The following is a 21,378-nucleotide window of genomic DNA, read 5'->3' as shown; positions in this document are numbered from 1 at the left end:
AGAAGTCTTGAATCCCACCAGTACTTTGTTTTTATCTGCCCTTCTTTAGCACCTCAAGCACTCGCACTGCAGATAGAACGATGGAACGCTGACCAACAACACCGTGTCGATAGCGATCCCGAGAATATAGCGCGTATGTGACACTATACCCCATACCGGCCTCGACTGCATTATGTTGTGTTCAAATTGGCCCGCGCTGAATTCACACGATACCTACATACAATTTGGCAGACCAACAAGACTTGCAGTGGGCTCGAATGATTACGAAAATGTTACGTACTCACAGTGGACGCCCTATTCGGCTCGTGCCAACACTGCGAAACATACACTCACGCTTAATCCATAGCTATGTTAGTGCACCTAACATCGATATACATAGTAAATTTGCATTGTGGACTGGTAATTCCATGCCAAGAATCCACTATACCATCATAGTTTTTCCCCTGCTGACCTTCCAAATATGCCCTCCATGGTTAATGTCCAAAATACGGGCCTGTCTATATCTATTCAAGGGGGGGGGGGGGGCAACTGCATTCTGTTAAGTATCTCCGCGAAAAGCGACAGAAAAGCACTGGTACCATCTGGAAACTGGCCATAGAGGACTCCGGAGATTGGACCTTAACATGAAGTTTAGACCGCCACCAAAAATTCAGCGCCGCTGTGCCGGTATTCTGGACAGATTTAGACTGGTTGTGGCGGCGTTTACAGATGGGTTCGTGCACCTGATACGACGCGCCTATCGAGTCTCCAGGCGGTGAGCTGTGCCATGTGCCAGAGGCTACAGGACACGTACTGCGTGACGGCCCTCAGTACGTGGAAGAGCGACAGAAGTTGAGTAACCATCTTGCGCGCTTCGAAAGCCGATCCTTGTCGGGGGACGTTATTTCAGGGCCTTGGCAAGGCGTTAACTCTAGCTTTCAGGCCATCTAGGCCTTATTGACTAACTAAAATGTACGGCTCTTTAAGCTTTGATTGAGCGCAATAGCTTTGAGCGCAATAATGAAGCATTGAGCGCAATAATGCGATATGGGCGGCTTCCGCCCATATCCCTTCTCCTCTCGTATCCTTCGTCCTGGTCAGCTTGAGAGAATCGATCGATGCTATTTTTTATTCCAGTGACGAAAATCGGTCTCGGACTGATGGGCCTGACGACGGCTTTCTTTCTTTTGTTCTATTGCACGACGTTGATTGCCGGCGATCTTGTTGGCGACCGCGAGTCTCCCACCTGTGTGAACGCACCTTTAGCGTTTAATAATATCGCGCCTCGGAGTCGCACTCTACTATACCTGGGAAGGTCGTTTCCGTCGGCGTCCCTGTCGTGTATCACGACGGCGTCCGCCCATCTTATCAGACTCCTGTCCCTGGCCAGGAAGCAAGGGACGCTGCAGTTGTAGAACACGAACCCGCTATTGGCATCGGACAGCAGCTCGTGATAGTCGCCGTGCGCCTTTGTCCAGAACAAGATAGTGACCGGCTTGCCTTGCTGCAGCGTCTGGTTGGCTTTCGGGAACCACGCGTGGCGTCTGACGGCTAACTTTTGGTCACCGCCGTTGAAAACAAAGAAGACGGTGAGCGAAACGCAGATGAGGCAGACGCCGGCGAAGCGTAAGCGTACCGACGTGCCAGGAACCATGGAGGCCTGCAAGTAAACAATTAAAGAGCGGATAATTGTCGTTAACGTAGGGGAGGGGGGTGTGTTGCGTACGTGGGGTGCCTTGCGCGCTGCTCTCGTGGTTCTCGTTTGCTCGGGAGAGCGCGAGAGACACGCGTTTATAGTTCAACCCACGACCTACTGGAACTCCAGACCTGCACAGATATCCGGTTTCTATGGGAGCCGCTCTCGTTCAACCATTGGCCGTTGATGTCGCTTTTATAACCTGTTCGTCTGCTAGAGTTGACTGTTGCGGCGTTGTAATTAGTACGGCGGCTCTTGTGTTGTTATGAATCGCTTGCCTAGTTTGCGGTTTCTGCGAATGCAGCGACAGGGATGTCACAAGGCTTTGATGGATCACTTGGCGCCAGAAGTTGACTGGCCGAACCTGGAAGATGTCGGCGCATGCAATCTGTTCCTCTCTAAAATGGCATTAAATATCTGCTCCTATTGTCTTTTTCCGGCAGTAACAAACCGCACGAATCTTGTACGCCAAGTCGCATTGTTTACAGAGTTCGTAAAGTAAACAACAGTTTTATTGTACACGTTGCAAAGTTCGCTTCTTCGCTCTTTAGAAACTGGAAACCGCCGTAACTTTCGACGACAGAACAATTACCACTCATTCTAACTCTAAACGTTCTCCGTAAATGCGTCGTGAGTTCAAAAAAGATAATTACGCGTACAGCTTCACTGCGTACGTATCTTTTGCACCGCCGTACTACGCAGTAAAGGTAGCTTTGCAGTTTGAAAAAGAGTCCCGCAGCACCGTCTGCAGTGCTCAAACAACGGTAGCTCAAGCTCAAGCAACGCATCGCATGCGTTGCTTGTGCTTTTCTTTTCTCCATGGCGCAGCATTTTTCTTCACGTTTGATTGGTCACGCAGTCGGTCAACGTGTACTGGCTGCAGCTGTCAGGCATAAAAATGGTACTGTTCTAAAGAGGTCGGAATAACGAAAACCGAGGAAATTCGTGCGCTTATGCAAATACCGCTCCGCCACGTGCGCACTAATGCCCGTTGCAGGGCTCACGCTAAGGACTGATAAGCAAGCTGTTGTAAAAGATGACCGGTTATCTGTCATCGCGGCACATGGGAGTGCCAACAGTTGTCGGTACAATGGTAATTACTGCTAACGATTGTTCGAAATAGCAGTTTGCAGTGCTCGCGTTCGTTGATAACGTTGCCGAAATAGCGGCTGGGGTGGCTCGTAAGGGGAAACAAACATAGATGTTTGTGGAAGATATTTTTCTCAAGAACTTGGGCGCTGGCCCAAGCGGCTTCACAGCCTTCCCTACGTGACGTCGTCAGTGCTGCGAAGTTTCCGCCTTACGAGAGGTTTAGCCCTCTAGTTCAAGTACAATACAGCCACTATAGCTAAGGCCCCTGGATAAACTAAAAGTAACGACATTCCTCCTCTCGTGGCCTCTCCTTCTCTCACCGCTAGGCCTTGCTGTTCGCTCTTTTTGATCCCGGCGATCACAATATCCACGGTCAATGTGATCAAGAGTAACTGTCATGGCGCCGGCGCAAATAAAAACAAAACACCACCAACAACAACAAAGGCACGGGCACTCGCCCACTTGTTTCCGTGGAAACGGCATGAGCGCAACCACGTGACTTCGCTCCACCAACAGGGAGGCGCGGATAAGACCAGGCCCTACTCAACTGCTCTCGCTCGCCAGTTCGAGCGGAAAGAGAAAAGCATGTCGCTACCTTTAGCTTTCTTCAGGGTTCTTAATTATAGCCATACTGGTACACTATGGCCCCAACGTATATAGCGAACCATCACGGTACCGACCTATCGCACGGCGTTAAGGAAATTACTTCCGAACCCAGCGTGCAGCCAGACGTTGAGGTGGTGCTCTGCCTCGCGTCGACAGAACACGTAGCATTTTCAAAGCAGCTCTGATTTACAGCGCTTCTTTTCACTCTGCGGAGTCGGTCTACATCCGTGGGAACACATCAGGCAGTGGCGTTCTCCAAAAAAATAAAACAAGGACGGGTGGCGAAGCGTCCTAACTTAGCTTGCGTCGTTTTACAACCCTACGAAGATTAACGGCCGCCTGCGGATCGCCAGGGTGAGCAAAAGTAGCGGTTTTACGACCGAAAGGCAGATCACTAAAAAAGATCGCAAAGTATCATTCGACCGGGACTAGAGGAGAGAGCGGGCACCGTTGCGTTTACAAGGGGGGCAGCTATCGGCGACGCGGATATTCTGTAGCCTTCAACCTTGCCGACCGGCTGACTGGCGCACGCTTGAGTTCGCGCGTCGCCACTACACCTCCGGTTTCAGTGACGCGAGAAGCCACGCTGCATTTGGCCAGTCTTAACCAACGCCGTTGAAAGATGCTGTAAGTATGTGCGATGCTTTCTAGTCTTTCAGGTTCACACCGCAAACACCGTTAACAGCCTATCTAGACGCGAATAACAAGGTCGGGACGCAAAACAATTATAGACTGCAGTCGGCGCTTAAGGCGTCTGCACAGGTTAGTTGTCCTGAGTAAGGGTGGCAATGTCTTCGTCGCCCCTGCTGCAGCGATGACTGGCGAGGTCGGCGAGTTCAACACCGGTCGGAACACAAACGAAAACTTACCAGCGTCAATCCCAGCCAAAGCTTAAAGCTCGTCGTGTTAATTTCTGACTGCCCTGAAATGATGGCTCCTCCTACTTGCCGATCCTGGTTAGTTGGCGAGCATGTCTAGCTGTCTCCCGCGATGTGTCCGGTCAGAGGAGCTCCCTCGAATGAGCCACGCTGGCGATGGCTGGTTGGTTGATCCTAGGTGACACGGTGCAACCCACTACGGGGTGTAGAACTACGAATCGGACTGGAGTAGAATCAAAGCGGGAAAATTTTCTCTTATTAAAAAATACAATGAAACAATATTAATAGCAGGTTATTTTATAGTCGCACTAAAAGAGCTTATTCTCAGTTTTTTTTTTTTATGAATTTCAAGAAATGAATTAAAGGAGCGATGCTATGAATGTCGTTACGACCAGAAACAAGTAGGAAAATTAGCGCGGCGGGGGGGGGGGGGGGGGGGGGAAGGTCGTTTTATCAAGTTCAAAAATTAAAGAGGTCATCACATACGTTTCCGTAGCAGAAACTTAATGCCGACGCGCCTAGGGACGATATAACGGCGATGGTTCTTAATCACATGGCAAGATACCCACTACCGTAAATAGACAATGCGCTCGCTTTGCAGTTGCCAAGGTGACCAAGCGCATTGCTTCATTGTGAATCAATGGCTCGAGATGCCAAATCCTGAGTAGATTAAAATCTATACATATATAATTTTTTTCGTATGATATTAGAAATATTGGTAAAATTGAAAGCGTGGCATAAGTACATACACTCGGTGCATTTATTTGCTCACTTGTATGGAAATATGCATTTCTGACATCAACTAGAGATGCCCAAATAGTTGAACGAGCGCCTTTTATCGCACCGAACACCTACCCACCCATCCAAGCATTTATCACCTGTAACATGGCATTTTACCTGCATGCAATCACTTCGCAAGTGCCGGTCATGAGCGGCAACTGGAGATGATGATGATGATGAAGACCACACAACGAGCGATGGCACGAAATGATAAGCGTAATGTTGAGCGAGAAGAATACAGCGAGGTGGATTGGAGAGCAAAGGGGAGTCGGTGATATCCGATATAGTTGACATTAAAAGTAAGAAATGACGCTGTACAGGGCACATAACGCGTAGGTCAGATAAACGGTGGTCTCTTAGTTACAGAACGGGGTGCCATGAGAAGGACAGCGCAATCGAGGAATAGAGAGAATTATCTGGTGCGAAGAAATAACTTGCAGGCATAGGATGGTGTAAGCCGGCACCATAATCGGAAATCAATCGGAGAGGCATTCCTCATAAATAGGTGACGGCGACGATAATAATAATAATAATAATAATAATAATAATAATAATAATAATAATAATAATAATAATAATAATAATAATAATAATAATAATAATAATAATAATAATAATAAAATTATTATTATTATTATTATTATTATTATTATTATTATTATTATTATTAATGGGAGTGCAGCACATAATCCCGTTCTAAGCAACGGAGCTTGGCGGCCGACATCGAGGTTTGGATCCGACCGCAAGTGAACGGGCGAAACATCGAGGTTTGGGGTTCTCTGCTCTTTTTCACGCGAAACAGGTGTCATAAGCACTAGCACTATTGCTACGGTCCTTGTTGGTTTCACAACAGCGGTTTTGTAAGCATACGAAAATAAACTGATCATTCATTCATTCATTCATTCATATTGTTACGGAAGGCTGAGAGAAAAGAGACGAAGAAGAAAATCGGAGACGCTGGCTGCTGCGTGTTGGTGGTCAGCCACCTTAGCTATTTTGACTCATCCTGCATATATGTTGTAAATATAATTTTTATATACTCGCAACATGCCAGTAACATATTGGTGAGAGGTCCGGGGTACCACGGCTGGAAACGGAGCTCCGCAGTGGACGTCGCATCACCGTCCGCACCATTAATGACGGTGAGCACGCGGGATCAACGTCGTTGCCGCCTCCAACGTCACCGACGCCAGCTACGTCGCTGTCACCTTCGGTTGTCGTTGTGCAACTCAAGGATCCTGGAACTTTCTGCGGGACCGATGGCGCCGACGTTGAAGAGTGATCGGCCATGTACGAAGGCGTGAGTGGTATCAACAGATGGGACCCTGCGTTTATGCTAGCTAACCTGTTGTTCTACCTAATAGGCACGGCAAAGGTGTGGTACGGAAACCACGAAGAGGAGCTAACCAGCGGGGGCCAATGCAAAGGGAAATTGAGAGGGTTGTTTAACAAACCAGCCGGCCGTAAAATTGCCGCAAAGCAGGAACTGGCCTCCCGTGCCCAATCCCCCACGGAGTCCTATGTCTCGTACATCCAGGACCTGCTGGCACTTTGTCGTAAAGCCGATCGCGACATGAGAGAAGCTGAGAAGGTCGGGCACATCCTTAAGGACATTGCTGACGACGCGTTTAATCTGCTCGCGTGCAAGAGCTGCAGTGCAGTTGACGCAATCATTAAAGAGTGCCGACAATTCGAGCAGGCCAAAAGCCGACGCGTCTTGCAACCATTCGCCAGACTTCCCAATACTGCCGTAACGTCGACGTGTGAAGATCAATCCGCACAGCAGCATGCATGCGCCGCCATCAGAGGACGTGGTGCGAATCGTTAGACGTGAACTGGATGCGATGATGGCCGCGGCCTTCGGTTCGCGTAGCCCTAATTCTACCACATTTTCAGTTCCCCTCGTGCAAGCCATCGTTCGCCAGGAACTTGGAAACATTGGCTTACAGTCTGTGTGCGCTGTCGCCAATACCAGAGCTAACGAACGCCTTTCCACTATTTTCGCTCCACCCCGACGCTTCTATCCACGTTATCGTAACCCGACTGAGTGAACTGCGGACGACCAGCCGATATGGTTCACCTGTCGCCGCACTGGTCAGGTCGCCCGATACTGTCGCAACTCGTGGCCCTCAACACCTCGCACGCCGACCAACCTGAGCCGTTTTGACTGAAATGCCCGCAATGTTTCTCGCACCGCCGAGTCTAACAGAGCCGCCACCTCTGCTCGGAACACGTGGTAGAGCCGCTCACCATCGCCGCGCGGACACAAGTCTCGCTCACCGCAAACACGTCGCCCATCTTCCCGTTCGCCGCAGCCACGTCGCCTTTCGTCCTCTGTGGCTTTAGGCCGCAGGGGACGAAACTGCCCCAACTGCCGATGCTCCGTGTACCCCCTACTGCGCTTGTGCTCGCTTCAAGATGTGCGTCCGTCACCGGAGGCAGTTACTTACGTCACTTTGAACGCCCAGCCACAGGTTCCTGACGGTGAATATGTGCTTCACCCCATCGTCGACGTGCTTTTGAACCGGAACGTTGCTGTTCCGCATACGTTGGTCACGGTTACTAATAACGACGTCGTTCCACCGCTCCTTCATTTCAGCCTGTGCCCTCAAGTGCTTCCGGCCGGCATGTTCTTGGCCAGCGTTTCCAGTGGTTGCGAATTTGGATCTGAATGCCGAGAGTGGCTTATTAGCGCCAATTGCAGCTGACAGCTCTTTTTACTTAACGGATGACTTCGCGAAAATGATTGCAGCTGACCTCACCTCTGCACAGGCCACAGAAATACGACTCCTCCTTGAATCGTACAGCGACATATTTGATTTCAGCGACAGGCCATTAGGCCAAACATCTGTTGTTCACCACCGTATAAACACTGGAGATACGAATCCTATTCGTTGGCGTCCCTATCGTGTATCGCATGCTGAACGTGGAGTCATCCAATAGAAGTGGACAAAATGCTCCGCAAAGGGGTCATCGAGCCATCAGCCAGCCCTTGGGCTTCGCCTGCCGTCCTTCTGGAAAAGAAAGATGGTACCTGGCGTTTTTGCGTCGATTATCGCCACTTAAACAAGCTCACGCGAAAACAAGTCTACTCACTACCATGCATCCATGACGCCTTGGACTGCTTGCACGGAGCTATATACTTCTCGTCCACCGATTTTCGATCCGGCTACTGGCAGATTTCAGTTGATGATATGGACCGCGCGAAGACGGCCTTCATCACGACGGGCGGCTTATATCAGTTCAAAGTCATGTCCTTTGGCTTACGCAATGCTCCTGCGACATTTGAACGTATGACGGACTCCCTTCTGCGAGGCCACAAATGGACCACCTGTGTTTGTTACCTTGACGACGTTATTGTTAATTCTCCTACGTTCGGCAGCCACATTACCCGACTCGCTGCAATTCTTGCGGTCTTCCGAAAAGCCGGCCTTCAACTGAACTCCACGAAGTGTCAATTCGGGCACCGTCAGATCACCGTGTTGGGACACCTCGTTGACGCATCCAGTGTCCGACCAGATCCGTAAAAAGTTCGCGCCATACGCAGTTTCCCTGTGCCACGTTCTCCCTCTGACGTGCGCTGCTTCGTCGGCCTCTGTTCTTACTTTCGCCGTTTCGTCAAGAAGTTCGCCTACGTTGCTGGGCCTTTGACAGATCTTCTGAAGAAGAACACGCCATTCTCATGGGGCCCGGAGCAGGCTCACGCGTTCGTCGCTCTCATCGGGTTTCTGACCACCCCTCACATACTTGCCCACTTTGTTCCGTCTGCACCGACCGAACTGCACACTGACGCAAGCGGCAATGGCATCGTCGCTGTTCTCGCCCAACAGCAGAATAGTACCGAGCGCGTGATAGCTTACGCCAGCCGCCTACTGTCACCTGCCGAGACAAATTACTCCATCCCCGAGCGGGAGGGCTTGGCTTTAGTTTGGGCTGTCGCCAAGTTCCGGTCATATTTGTACGGCCGCACGTTTTCGGTCGTTGCAGACCAGCACGCCCTCTGCTGGCTGTCTTCCCTCCGGTACACCACAGGATGGCTTGGTCGCTGGGCTTTGCGACTGCAGGAATTTTCATTTGTTGTTAACTGTAAGTCACGCACAAGGACGCTGACTGCCTCTCCCGTCACCCTGTGGATCCTCCCGATCCTGTTGCGCGCGATCCGGTGACCTGCGTGATGGCTTTCACTGACATGACGGACATGCGCGCTGGACAACAACGCGACACATCCTTACAGTCCGTCATCGCCAGAGCGCATTCTGGCAGCACCGAAGGCACGTGCCGAATGTTCGTGCTGCATGACGGCATCCTCTACCGCGGCAATATCAACTCTGACGGCCTTGAGTTGCTGCTTGTCCTTCCTCGTCGTCTGGGACCCATGGTTCTCGAACAACTTCACCATGCACCGACGGCGGGACACCTTCGAGTTTTGCGTACATACGACCGCGTATGACGGCGGTTCTTCTGGCCGGGTCTCTACCGCTTTGTGCGTCGTTATGTCGCAACTTGCGAGTTGTGTCAGCGCCGGAACAAACCTCGCCTGGCACCTGTCGGACGTCTCCATCCCACTGAAGTTCCCTTTGAACCGTCCTTTCGGGTAGGCGTTGACCTGCTTGGTCCTTTTCCGACAACGATTAGAGGGAACAAGTGGATCACCATCGCTACTGATTACGCGACACGCTACGCGATAACGAAGGCGTTGCCGACTAGTTGCGCAGCTGACGTCGCCTATTTTCTCCTTCACGACATCATTCTCCAGCACGGTGCACCTCGACAGTTACTTACAGACTGCAGCCGCTCGTTCTTGTCTGAAGTTGTGGACGACCTCCTCCGCTCCTGTGCCACTGAGCACAAGCTGTCCACCGCCTACCACCCACAAACGAACGGTCTTACGGAACGTCTCAACCGAACAATCACAGAGATGCTGTCGATGTACGTCTCCAACGATCACCGCGACTGGGACACCACGATGGCTTACGGGACGTTCGCGTATAACTCGACCCGACATGACACCGCAGGATATTCACCCTTCTATCTCTTGTATGGTCGCGACCTCACACTGCCGTTTGACACCACCCTCCCTTCTGTGCCACTTGCTGCAACTGAGTAGGCTCGTGAAGTCGTCGATCACGCTCGCATGGCACGTCAAGTCGCCCAATCTCGTTTATTCGCCTCACAGCATATACAGAAAGAGCGTTACGACCGCTGCCATCCCGATGTTAAGTTCGCACCAGGTGCTTGGGTGCTCCTCTTGTCACCATATCGTCGGGTTGGCCTCTCCCAGAAGCTTCTTTCTCGCTACACAGGGCCTTATGAAGTCCTACGCCAAATTAGCGACGTCAATTACGAGATTTCACCGCTACACTTTGATGCATCCTCAAGTCAGATGCCTGTCGACGTCGTGCATGTTTCACGGATGAAGCCATACTTCGCTCGAAATTCCTTCGCCTCCCATGGGCCGAGACGGCGCTTCGCCACCCGGTGGTCCTATTACGGAAAGATGAGAAAAGAGAGAGGAAGAAGAAGATCGGAGACGCTGGCTGCTGCGTGTTGTTGGTGGTCAGCCATCTTAGCTATTCTGACTCAGCCTGCATATATGCTGTAAATATAGTTCTTTATATACTCGCAACATCTCCGTTACAATATAAAAGAGCTCTGGGTGGCGTCTTCTGGATTGGCCGCTGACCCTCACGGTATCTCAACTCTCTTCTTTGCCGCTATACCGACCTATGTGATGACCAGCTTTATATTTATTCGTTCACTGCACGAAGCAAACGCAGAAAATAAATTAGAAGGTCGCACCATGTAGAAGATACTGTGTGAACCGGCATTCGCAGTAGGACTGCTTGAAGCTGCCTTGACATTCAGGTTGCTTGACATCTTGGGAGGCGTGATTATTTTTTTTTATTCTTACTATAAAAATCACCGTCAATCCACTCCTGTGGAGGCGATGGGTCAGCGAAGCTGTAGATATGTTGCGCCAAATGTATGGCAACTTTTCCCAAAAATCCCATGATGTACGTCCATTACGCACATTGTTCTTCAAAGTGATACACGACACAAACACACGTTTGAATGCAGTTTACAAAACATTTATTTTCTTTATTACGTTGAAATGAGTGCTATAACTTCTTTGTGGTTGCTATGATGTACACTGACGTTTTACGTTCTTATTCGAGAAACATTTTTGGCCAAAGTTAAATCGATGCATGACTCGTGTACGGTAGTTGGTTGACTAGAATTGTTTAACAGAGGCCCAACTACTTCGACGTATTGGGTGAACCACTACTTTGTTTCTGTTTTTGGGATGTCTACGTTAACGTCTCCGACAACGACCACCAGCGAGAGACTCGCAGCAACGTACGTTGATCAACGCGTATGTGCGCGCACCTCGTGGTCGATCACGTGGTTTGACGGCTTTTCACGCCTCTGCCTTACGGGGACATGAGCCACTGCTCCTGGCCCTGCAGTCGGTATCTGCCCGCCTGGGTTGGGTTTTCTGTAGACGGACGTGAAATTTTTCGGGGAACCGCTGTAAAAACGGTCCATAAATAATATCGTCACCTGACCAAAGCCACTGCTGTATGGTTACCTAGAATGCTTACCGCTAATTGAAAGGTTCCCACTTGCTTACTGGAGAGAGAGAGAGATAGATAGATAGATAGATAGATAGATAGATAGAGAGAGAGAGAGAGAGAGAGAGAGAGAGAGAGAGAGAGAGATATGGGCTGCAATCGTCAAGCTAAAGCTATAAATTAGTGCTCGAGAATCTCTAAGGCGTTAATATTATCGTGAACAGAGCCTTAATAATAAAGAAATTGAGGTGAATGCAGGACATGGTGAGAGACTCCCCCGGCACATTCAAGCACTTGCCGGATGACGAAAGCATTCCTTAGTTAAATTCTGTCCCTAGTACTCAACTGCTCGTTGCAAGAAACATGCGAGTATTATATTATAAGGTCTAATAATATGCTACTTGCCCAGTTATATTTCATTTTTAGAAAAAAGAACTCATTGAAATTACCGTTGACAACGACGCGGGCGGTCGAAAGGTTTCATTTCGCTCGACTCTGCCCCGCCCACGCTTTCACGTTTCAGTACTTTATTGATGGCGCAGTGCTGCGCTGGTTTCGCTTGCTCGTGAAACTCGCACAAACTGCAAGTATCAGAGAACTCGACTTCCATGTAATGTCGCAGGATGCCCGAACGGTCTACGCCACTTGACAAAAAAGCAGCTGCAGCAGCGAATCCGCCGCTCAGTCTTGACTCGGTACCGCCGTCTGTCGTGCGCCGTTTTACCCACTGACGTCAGCAAAGGGTGGTGATGGCGTATGCAACGTCACTACTCCCCCGGTTGGGTGGCGGGAAAATTGAATTTCAGAAAAGCTATTCAGACCCTTCGGATGCAATTTTCTCGTAAAGTAAGTCTTTTCTTGGCACAAAACAAGCATTGCGAGGTTTCTGGAATGATATTTAGACAGTCCATGTCGACTCAGCGTTTGCCTTTGGCGTCCCTTTAAAGTTTTTCCCACTGCTTTCAACGGAGCTCGTATATGGTTGGATGGACGGATGTTATGAGCGTCCCCTGTGGAGCGGGGCGGTGGGTTGCGCCACCAAGGTTTTGCTATTATACTGCCTAATGTCCTACCTAGGTTAAAAAAGAAAAAAAGAATAACACGAGGAATTGGAAATCGCTGGGAGCCGTCTTTGTCTTGTATAGCACATAAAAGTAGGCTGATGATGACGAAATAATGTTTTGCTTTCTTTTTTTGCTTTAAATAGAGGTCCTCGATCTTGGAATTCTAGAAAAAAATATACGCCAGCCTCGAGAGCGCGCTAAAAGATGAGAAAAATTGCTGTAATAGCAAGTGCTGTGAACAGGAGGGGAGGGGGGGGGCATGGTTGTTACCGCCCCCTCTCCCCATTTAGGCCGCGAACGTTAGAGAGCACGAATTACGAACTGTTACAAAGGAGATGGCTACAAGGAGCTTCTTCTAGTAGAAAGGGATGTCCCGTGCTAAAATAAACTCCCATAACTTGATCTATTTATTTCGTGTGCCTCCCTCAATGCACAATTAGTTGGGCTTCCACAACCCCGCCCCTTCGAAGGCGAAGGCTTCCTTTACTCTTCGCGCGACTTTACGAGGACGGAAACAATGCCGATCACGGAGGAAATGTAACAAAAGCTTCGCCGATCCCGGAGGTGGCGTGATCAAACGCAGTGACTTGGTGGGCCGCTTCTGACGCCAGTGCACGTCATGGGTCATCGCAAGAGATTTTCTATGGGTTGGAACAAGGGCCATCCTATAGGCAGTGCGACGTCACCGCAGGCCCACGCCTTATTTGCATTTCGCTCGCATCGAAATGCGGTCGCCGCGGGCAGCAGGATCGAAGCCGCGACTCGCGCGGAACCCGCGTCAGTGTGCCAGCAGCTTGTCGGCACGGGCGTCGCCAGAGGTCGCCCCGTTCGATCGGTGCGCGCACACAGACCCATTGTCTCCGTGCCACCACCGCACGATGTCCGCGTACGACTTCCGCCCTCCCGGACGGGCCCTGCGTAACGCCCGGCAGAGGGCGCAGTGGTCGTCGAAGCGGTTCTTCACCACGGCCTGCGTCCGCTTCCAAGCGAAGTACCGCTCGTAGAGCGTGGCGTTCGCTGCCACCGCCTTCAGGTGTGACGCCAGGTGTGCCGGAGTGGGAAACTGAAACGCGTCGACGTACGAGTTCGGAGGCACCGGCACACCGACGTAGTTCCCGATCACCACGGGGACCAAGTTGAAGCGCAGGGCGTCGTAGAACTTCTCCGTCGCGTATTCGCGACACAGGGAGTTCTCGAACGCGAAGTAGAAGTAGTACGTCTCGCCGAAGCTAGCCTGACACGGGTCGCCGGGACACTCGAGGTCGCCGCAACGCCCGTACACGTCGACGGCGACGTGCTTCCGGAGTTCGGCGACGAAGTCTTCTCGATGGCTTTGGGTGTGACAGTTGCTGGCCACCCAGACAGCAAGTTTGGACCGGTTAGTTCTGACGGAGGGAGCTGACGGGCGCGTCGGAGACCCCGTAGCGCCTTGCACGGACTGGTTGACAAAAGAGAAGTAGGGGTGGTGGACGTCCGAGTCGTGCCGGTATGTGTAGGTCCAGTTGAAAACGCCCCTGAGTCGCGCCATTCTGTCTGACGGACTTTTCGGTGGGGGCTCCATATTCCAGTAGACCCAGCGCTGGCGTTCGTCGCGGTAGCTGCGGAGAAGGTTTTTGACGTTAACCAAGCTGCACCTGAGACAAGCAGCTAGTCCTTAATCGTCCTAAAGTTGGAAGCATTTGGTTTGTTGTAGTGCAAATAGTACTTTTAAATATTACAACGGGTGAAATTAGATAAGTTCATATAATTACCATCTGCATATGAATTAACATTTGTACACGAGAAGAAAGTGGGTACGCTTTCAGGAATATAGTGTCCAAAAAATGCACCGGGTAGATGACGCATTTAAACGAGAACATACTTCATTCGGCAATACTGAAGAAACATTAGCAATGAACGTAGCAGGACTAGTAGCATCAGTGACACGGTGGGGAAGGGTGACCCAATATGACGCTGTTCGTCAAAAACAATAAAGCCGAAAAGGTAGAGGGAAGGCTCATAGATTTAGATGTAGTTTGAAGTGTAGCAAACATTCACCAACTAAACACGTATATGTTGTTATGCGCCGAAAGGCAACATTTGAACCGGCTGCCGCAACTAAGCGCTCGTGTTCAAAGCGCTGACTTTACGAAGAGCTGCACCACGGAGATCGCTTGCTTATTGTCCCAAAGCAAGCGTTGCGTACTACTGCTGGCTGTGCAAGTCCAACTGTCGCGAGACTGAGCAACTCAGATCGGGTGACCTTCAACACTGAGAATGCGGGGAGACGGTGCGCGTCAAGGCAATCGCCATACAGCACCTGTCGTCTCGGCTCGCTTTCCTCCTCTCACGCACTCGCAGCAGACCACGTGACCCACAATACGCGACACGACACGGCTCTTCATGCATTGTCGCACCACAGACAGCATGACGGCGGTGTTTTGTGGATGGATGTGGGTTGACTGGTTATGAAGTCATAATGGAGAATAGGTTTACTGACCCTATTCACGGCGATGCCGTGGGCGCCGCCATGTTTGACCACGTGGTGACGCGTTGATTGCTTGCCTTAGGTGCCTCCGTGTTCGTACTTAATGTGCATGGCACTACGGTGTGGCTCATCAAACCTCTGTTCCGGCGGATATTGTAGCGGCTGTTTGGGTGGACGACAGGAAGGTTTGGCTGCAACTTCAGAGGAAACGTAAACGCTTTAGGAGTTCATTACAGCTTTTGTCCAAACGGTGCGAGCAATGTATACAATGCATGTACTAAAATCGGGGCTAGAAATGTATTCCAAGCTGTCCAATCTTTTCAAATATGAATTAAATCAGGATCAGTATGCGTTACTCGTCATTGTTTATTTGGCCAACACTCTGAATAAGAGGCTTGTCATGATCCTGACTCAGTAAACTTCCACGGTGCAGTCACTATCTGATTGTTCATTTTCTGCCTAAGCACTCGCGGGTGTGTTCAGTTGCGATAGATTTGTTCTTTGCTGCGCTCAATGCTTTCAATGTAGATGTGCGCTTTGTAACAGCTTGTAGCGAAGACGCATTATCGCTAGTCACTCGTTTACTTTGTGGACCGTCACGAAACGTTCCGCTTCGAACGTTCGTGTGTCCTCAGTGTGGTCATCGTCACGTATGCTTCGGCGCATTGATTCAAGTGTGCGCCCACTCACTTATTCTTGATAGGTTGGCGCTAGAGTGGGCGTGAGTTTGCGGGTGAGTACATCGTGATGTGTGCAGACAACGTGCGAGAGACTTATTAAGCTAGGAAGCGGTGCTACTCCTTTCGTCACTATAACTAGCGGTACTCACTCTTCCCGACGTTGAAGAGTTGAAGTCCTTTGTTTGGTAGTTAGCGATACAGTGCTGGCAGATGAGTGAACTTTTTTTATCCTCGAGAAAAGCCGTGCATGACGAAGGGCCGGGAGCATGGGCAGTCCATATGTGGCAGTGGTCCGTGAACCTGGAAATTCCTTAATATGCCACTCACTATTTTTGCAGCCAACGTCTGTCTTACCTCTACCGCCCCACAGTTTGCAGCACGAGCGGAGCACACCCAGTTGCATTTCCGACAGCTGATCACACGGACGCAGGGCAGAAGGGGTTATAGTTTCGTATTCGTGCACTTTCGCCGAGGCAACGTGCGGCGCACCGCCGAAAGTGTAATCTCGTTTCTAAAGAACAAACCGCTCCGCGAGAAGGGTGTATAGATACTGCGTATTTACTGGTGAGTTACAAACTGCTGATTGCAGTGAGTGGGTTGCTAGAATGCGTTAGTAGGGTCAATAAGCCACTTCCCTAATTCCCTAGGTAAAGCGCACAGCCTTACCTGGGCAGGTCACTGGCGTCGGCGTCCCTGTCGTGGAAGACTATCGCATCCGCGGATCGTATGAGGCACCGGTCCCGAGTCACGAAGCATGGCACGTTGCAGCCGTCGAGTCGTACCAGTCCCCGTGCGGCCTCGTTCAGCGGCCAGTACCAGAGACGGTGCGCCGTGGTCCAGAACAGTACCTTGATCCCGGTGCGATTGTTGGCCGTGCTGCCCGCCGTCTTCAGTGTTTGCGAGTGATATTCGTTCTGGTGACTATAGTAGTCGTGTAGCAAAAGCAGTACAAGCGCGGTGCAGAGAAGGCAAAGTTCGATGAAGAAGCACCGTAGGAGACACTTATAGTGCTGCATGGTATCTACTGGGGAAGAAACAAACAAACATATACTGCGCTTTTATATCGTGTTATAACTAATCCGCAGTCGTTGATTCCACATTTGAATTTAGGCGCTTAAAATGAATTCCCCTAGTACTAAAGAAACGTTACTTGTCACCCAAGTTTGCATGGTTCGAGTGACTGATTGGCAACGGCCAAGTCAGCAGTCTTGCAGGAGACAATTGGCACAAGGAAGTCCTTTAGAATTTGTTGAAATGGAACGAAAATTCGAATCAAATGAAACATATACTTACGGGGGCAACCAGATTTGCCTCCTACCAAGGCAATAATGCCTCCTCTTGTCTCGAATACAAGTAAGGCGGCTTAGCACACAGGCCAGGTGAGGATTTGTGAACCTCGACACCTTACACTTCGCTTCTAGTTTCGAATTTCCGTCGGTTCCGGACACCGGCGTCTCGCGATCGTCGACCCTGGCGCGTTCGCCGAACCGAAATGTACTTTTACGAAGCAGCTATAGGTTGCCCCAGGGAAAGTGTGAGGCCCAAGCACTATATCACGATGGCAGCCATTCGCTTCCTCAACGTGGCGACAGTTTGTCGCGATCTTCTGACCCCACAGAAGCGCTGACGCACCTGTTCCTCCTCTTTCTGCCACGTATCGTCACACATCTCCACGTGCTCACACCTGTCTCAAAAGGTTTTACTTCTTTGCAGTTGCTCGGGTCATTCCAATATTCGTTTCACTCGACTACAAAGAAGCGTAGCCTTTTCTCCAGAACCTGTCTTTATTCTTCGTCCCTTCACCATTGTTATCTCAATCCTGCCACGAGGGCCTTTGGGCGTTGGCGGGAGACTGCGATCGCCACTGCTTCTTGTGTTGAGGGCGGAGAGCGAAAAGTCACATGACCACTGTGATTTCAGCAAAATCACAGCAAAAGACACGGCCTTCGCAGAATCCCTAAAAAAAAATTATTAGAGGGAACTCTAGCGTAATGGTGTCTACGAGAGCTGGAACCACGGTGGGTTCAGCCAAGGCCTCCTATATACTCCTATATAGGAGTTGTTGATTGAGCCAGTGTGACAATAATGGTTAGTACATGAATATGCTTAAACTCCGTCCTTCCTTCTTCGAATCCTTCTTTGTCGTTGTACAATTTTATCATTTTCAAAGCGCTGTTGTATTATACGTCCAAGACTATGCAATGGTTGTGCTTGTGCGCAGGGTCCTAAATGGCCCCTCACCAGGTCTGGCGATTTTGAGCTGACAAGCGGAGTGAATATAATGCGCGCTCATGATCGTGTCTGCTAACAAAATTGCAACACGCCGCGCAAAGCGCTGAAATTGCAAACTAAACGCCCTTTGCGCTCCTGCTCGCGGGCGTCGCGCTTCAAAAAGTGGGGAGGACGCGTGTCAGCAATTAAGCCCACGTGTATGCTGTGACGTCGCCCATGGTGACCCATGACACTTCGATAATTATTCAAGACATCTGTCACTTGTTTAATCAGTTGCTTCACTAGAAAGTTTGACGAAGATTGATGTTTACCGAAATAATGAAACACACAAACCTGAATGTCAGCGCGCTTTTGTTTTACTTCGCAGCGCAGCAAGAGAGATGTGCTTCTGTTTCGTCTGCTTGTTCCTACGTCGTTCAGTCGCGCGCGCTGAGAGTGAGACTATGTCATTTTCTACGGCGTTCTTGCTCGCAGCGACGCTCTGTGCTCCGCTTGCGTCTGCTTCAGTGTTCGTGTGGCACTGACTTATACCGCTAGTCAGGTGTTCTCGCGCACAAAATCGTGCGCTGCGCGAAACGGCGGGCGCTTTAAAGAAACGTAGTAGGAAAACCCACAAGAATGAATGGAGCCAGAAGTGCGAGAATCAGACAAATGTTGTATTAACGCTTGCAGCTGGCGTCAGAGCTGCCTCCAGTAGCTTTATGGTCTTGTGAGCAGTGTCAAACCACGTAACCGCGGTCTTCTCCCATCTTCTCAGTCACATGTGATATGCAACTCGTATTATGCATTTCATTGTACCTGCATGTTTGGAATTACTAAATAAAGAAAGAAATCCCCTTGATATATAACATACATATATAAGCAGACAAAAGGAGCTCCACAGGGGGCAGTGCTGTCTTCAGCATTTTTTAATATTTTACTCAGCTCCATCACGTCCCAAGAGGACGTGCATATTTACATATGTGCGGACGACATGTCATTCTTCTAATCGGCAATGGACATTCACACACTTTACTAAAACCTGCAAAGACATTTACCTGTTCTAGAAGATTGGTTGAATTCCATTCGACTGGCTATAAACGTGAACAAGTGCTGATTGCTCGTATTTCCTCTGAAGGACCGAGTGCATATATTTCTGTTGTACCAGCTCGACATCATTCCACAAGTATATGCTGTCAAGTGTCTTGGTATTACATATGACAGCTCTTTCATGGCGTGCGCACATAGACTATATTGCAGCAAAGGGCGTTCGAGCGGTCGAATTATTACGCAGAAAGTGTTGATGAGGGACGCGCAGGGCCACCTTGTTATCAATCTACCGTATGTATGCACGCACTGACTTGGAATTCGGTTGTTTGTTATACTCTGGGCCGCCTGCCTATACGCTTCGCCCCGTTGCTCTTTTGGAATCGCAGGCATAAAGACTATGTTTAGACCTACGTAAATTTGTAATAAATACTATTTTGTATTTAAGAACCAGAATTCTTTCTCTTGTAAGTTGGTTTAGTGTACTTGCTGTACAAAGAATTGTAAGGGCGTGCGCCAATATGACATTGCCAAACAGTGCTCATTGCTCAGCCTAGCGTGTTTTTCGATGTACATTAGCCTGGATTCCATACACCTCAAGTTGATCTTGTACCAACTCTTCTCGGTCCGTTGAACGTTGGAATCAGAGAGGTAAAACCCATTTGCGACGGGGAAAATTCTCTTCACATACAATTTAACGATATTTTTCCGAGTAGGGCGTAGCACGTACCTTACCGAATCCTAAGCGTTACTGTACAGGATTATTTATTGAAATCACAAACAAACGTGCTCATAGCGACTGATGCCACGCAGTACGAAGAAAATATGATATTGGTTTATTAAGCCCCATTCTCGAGCGGTCATCTTCCCTGCGGCTTTCAGACTTTGTACCAATCTTTCTTGCAGATATTTTAGTGGTAGTACTGGCTCTTCGTAAATTAAGCCCATCGATAGATTATGTAGTCACTGTAACTGATTAGTATTTGTCCTTGTGTACTTCACTCGCAGCACCTAATCAATCTCAGGTTTTGTGAGTGTTTAAATGGACATTAGTTAAGTGTTGTGGTACTGAAAATTTGGTCTGGGTGCAAGGGCATACAGGCCTAGTCCTAAATAAAACGGCAGGTTAATGGGCTAGTTCCCCCTACATAAGCCTTGACCATAGCTGCGAGATTTCTGAGCGAAATGATGCAGCGAGAATTCCCTTACCTTCTGCGAACAAATTCTTAGGATTTTTGAGACTTACTGTACCCCTGGATGAGCAATGTGTCAATCGAGAAAAATTAAGGTAACTATTAGTAGGCTTTTTTAAGAAAACGAACCTTAGAAACACCACTCCACTTTCTTAGGTTAGATCTAACTGCTCAAAATGTACCGTATTTGGCTGTCTCTACACTTGGGCATAGCGACGAGAAGGTTGGCTCTGGCATCCAATATTTTCTTTTAGGATCAATGAGATTTGAACTCCGAATACAAAATCTTCCTCCGCTTCTCTCACCCAAATTGAATTTGAGTTGTTTTATTTTTCACGGTTAAGGCAGAATATTCATTTTCATAAAATCAGGCAGGTTCTCCAATCTACCTTTCGATTCGAACTTACCTGTTATATAAAATTTTCACTCCTTAATTTGTACTTTGCTTTGACCTACCCGGTTTTGTTGGCCAATCCTCCAGAGCGGGCACGTGCCAGTATATCACACGGACCTGCATTTACTGCATCTAACTAAGGCATCGCGTGACACTATTGACGATAGGCTATCGTGCACAACAGCGTCGGATATGTCTGCAAGGATCACGTATAACGTACAACGGACAAAACATCGCCGTCGCCATCCTCTAGGTCAGTCGAGGGCCCACCAAGAAGATAGTGCAGCGATTCATTACAATGCTTACATCAAGACCTCGCGGCGACAACGCTCGGGAACGACACATCGACATGAAGCTCTCGAAGCGCCAGACCGCGTGGTTTTCGGGGTACACGAGGGAGGCGTTTGGTGCCGAGCGGGCATACCTCGTCATGGTACCTACGGAAGCGACCCGGACTGCGCTCGACCACATCTTTGCCCAGCGGATTCAGACAATTTAGACCTCACCCGTATGCATCGCACTTCTCTGTCCATCGCCCTCTGCTCGTCGCCATCAGTGACAGCCAAGAAGACGATGCGCTGCTGCCTGCTAGTGCTGCCGAAGCGATGGACATTTCGGCCAGAACTGTACATATATACCATACATATGGTCTGTATGTATTCAAATGTGCATTATTGTATTTAATTATCTATCCGTAAAGGAACTAAAGCGCACGAAGA

General features: G+C 49.5%; 1 protein-coding gene across 3 annotated transcripts; it reads right to left on the bottom strand.

Moving 5' to 3' along the window:
• Nucleotides 1-1,289: 1,289 nt before the first annotated feature.
• Nucleotides 1,290-17,671, bottom strand: LOC142560295 (alpha-(1,3)-fucosyltransferase C-like). Of its 3 annotated transcripts, none has more exons than XR_012823343.1 (3): nucleotides 17,108-17,671; nucleotides 4,318-4,474; nucleotides 1,290-1,639 (listed from the first exon to the last, which is right to left on the bottom strand). XR_012823343.1 is itself a non-coding variant. In XM_075672278.1 (3 exons), exons 2-3 carry the CDS (start codon nucleotides 16,828-16,830, stop codon nucleotides 13,446-13,448), a joined length of 1,170 nt encoding a protein of 389 aa, XP_075528393.1. In that variant the 5' UTR covers nucleotides 16,831-16,838; nucleotides 17,108-17,662; the 3' UTR covers nucleotides 11,144-13,445. The 3 variants fall into 3 exon arrangements, 1 of the variants encoding a protein (XP_075528393.1); XR_012823342.1 differs by having other exon boundaries at nucleotides 4,243-4,474; nucleotides 17,108-17,660; XM_075672278.1 differs by lacking the exons at nucleotides 1,290-1,639; nucleotides 4,318-4,474 and adding exons at nucleotides 11,144-14,265; nucleotides 16,481-16,838 and having other exon boundaries at nucleotides 17,108-17,662.
• Nucleotides 17,672-21,378: the final 3,707 nt, after the last annotated feature.

The sequence above is a fragment of the Dermacentor variabilis genome, chromosome 10, assembly GCF_050947875.1.
Source record: "Dermacentor variabilis isolate Ectoservices chromosome 10, ASM5094787v1, whole genome shotgun sequence".
NCBI lineage: Eukaryota > Metazoa > Arthropoda > Arachnida > Ixodida > Ixodidae > Dermacentor > Dermacentor variabilis.
This window is presented reverse-complemented; position numbering and strand designations above follow the sequence as displayed.

Coding starts and splice junctions, on each gene's coding strand:
- LOC142560295 (XM_075672278.1), bottom strand. CDS start 16,830: ATGCAGCACTATAAGTGTCTCCTACGGTGCTTCTTCATCGAACTTTGC. Junction 14,266..16,480: donor GACGCCAGTGACCTGCCCAG/GTAAGGCTGTGC, acceptor CCTTCTCCGCAG/CTACCGCGACGAACGCCAGC.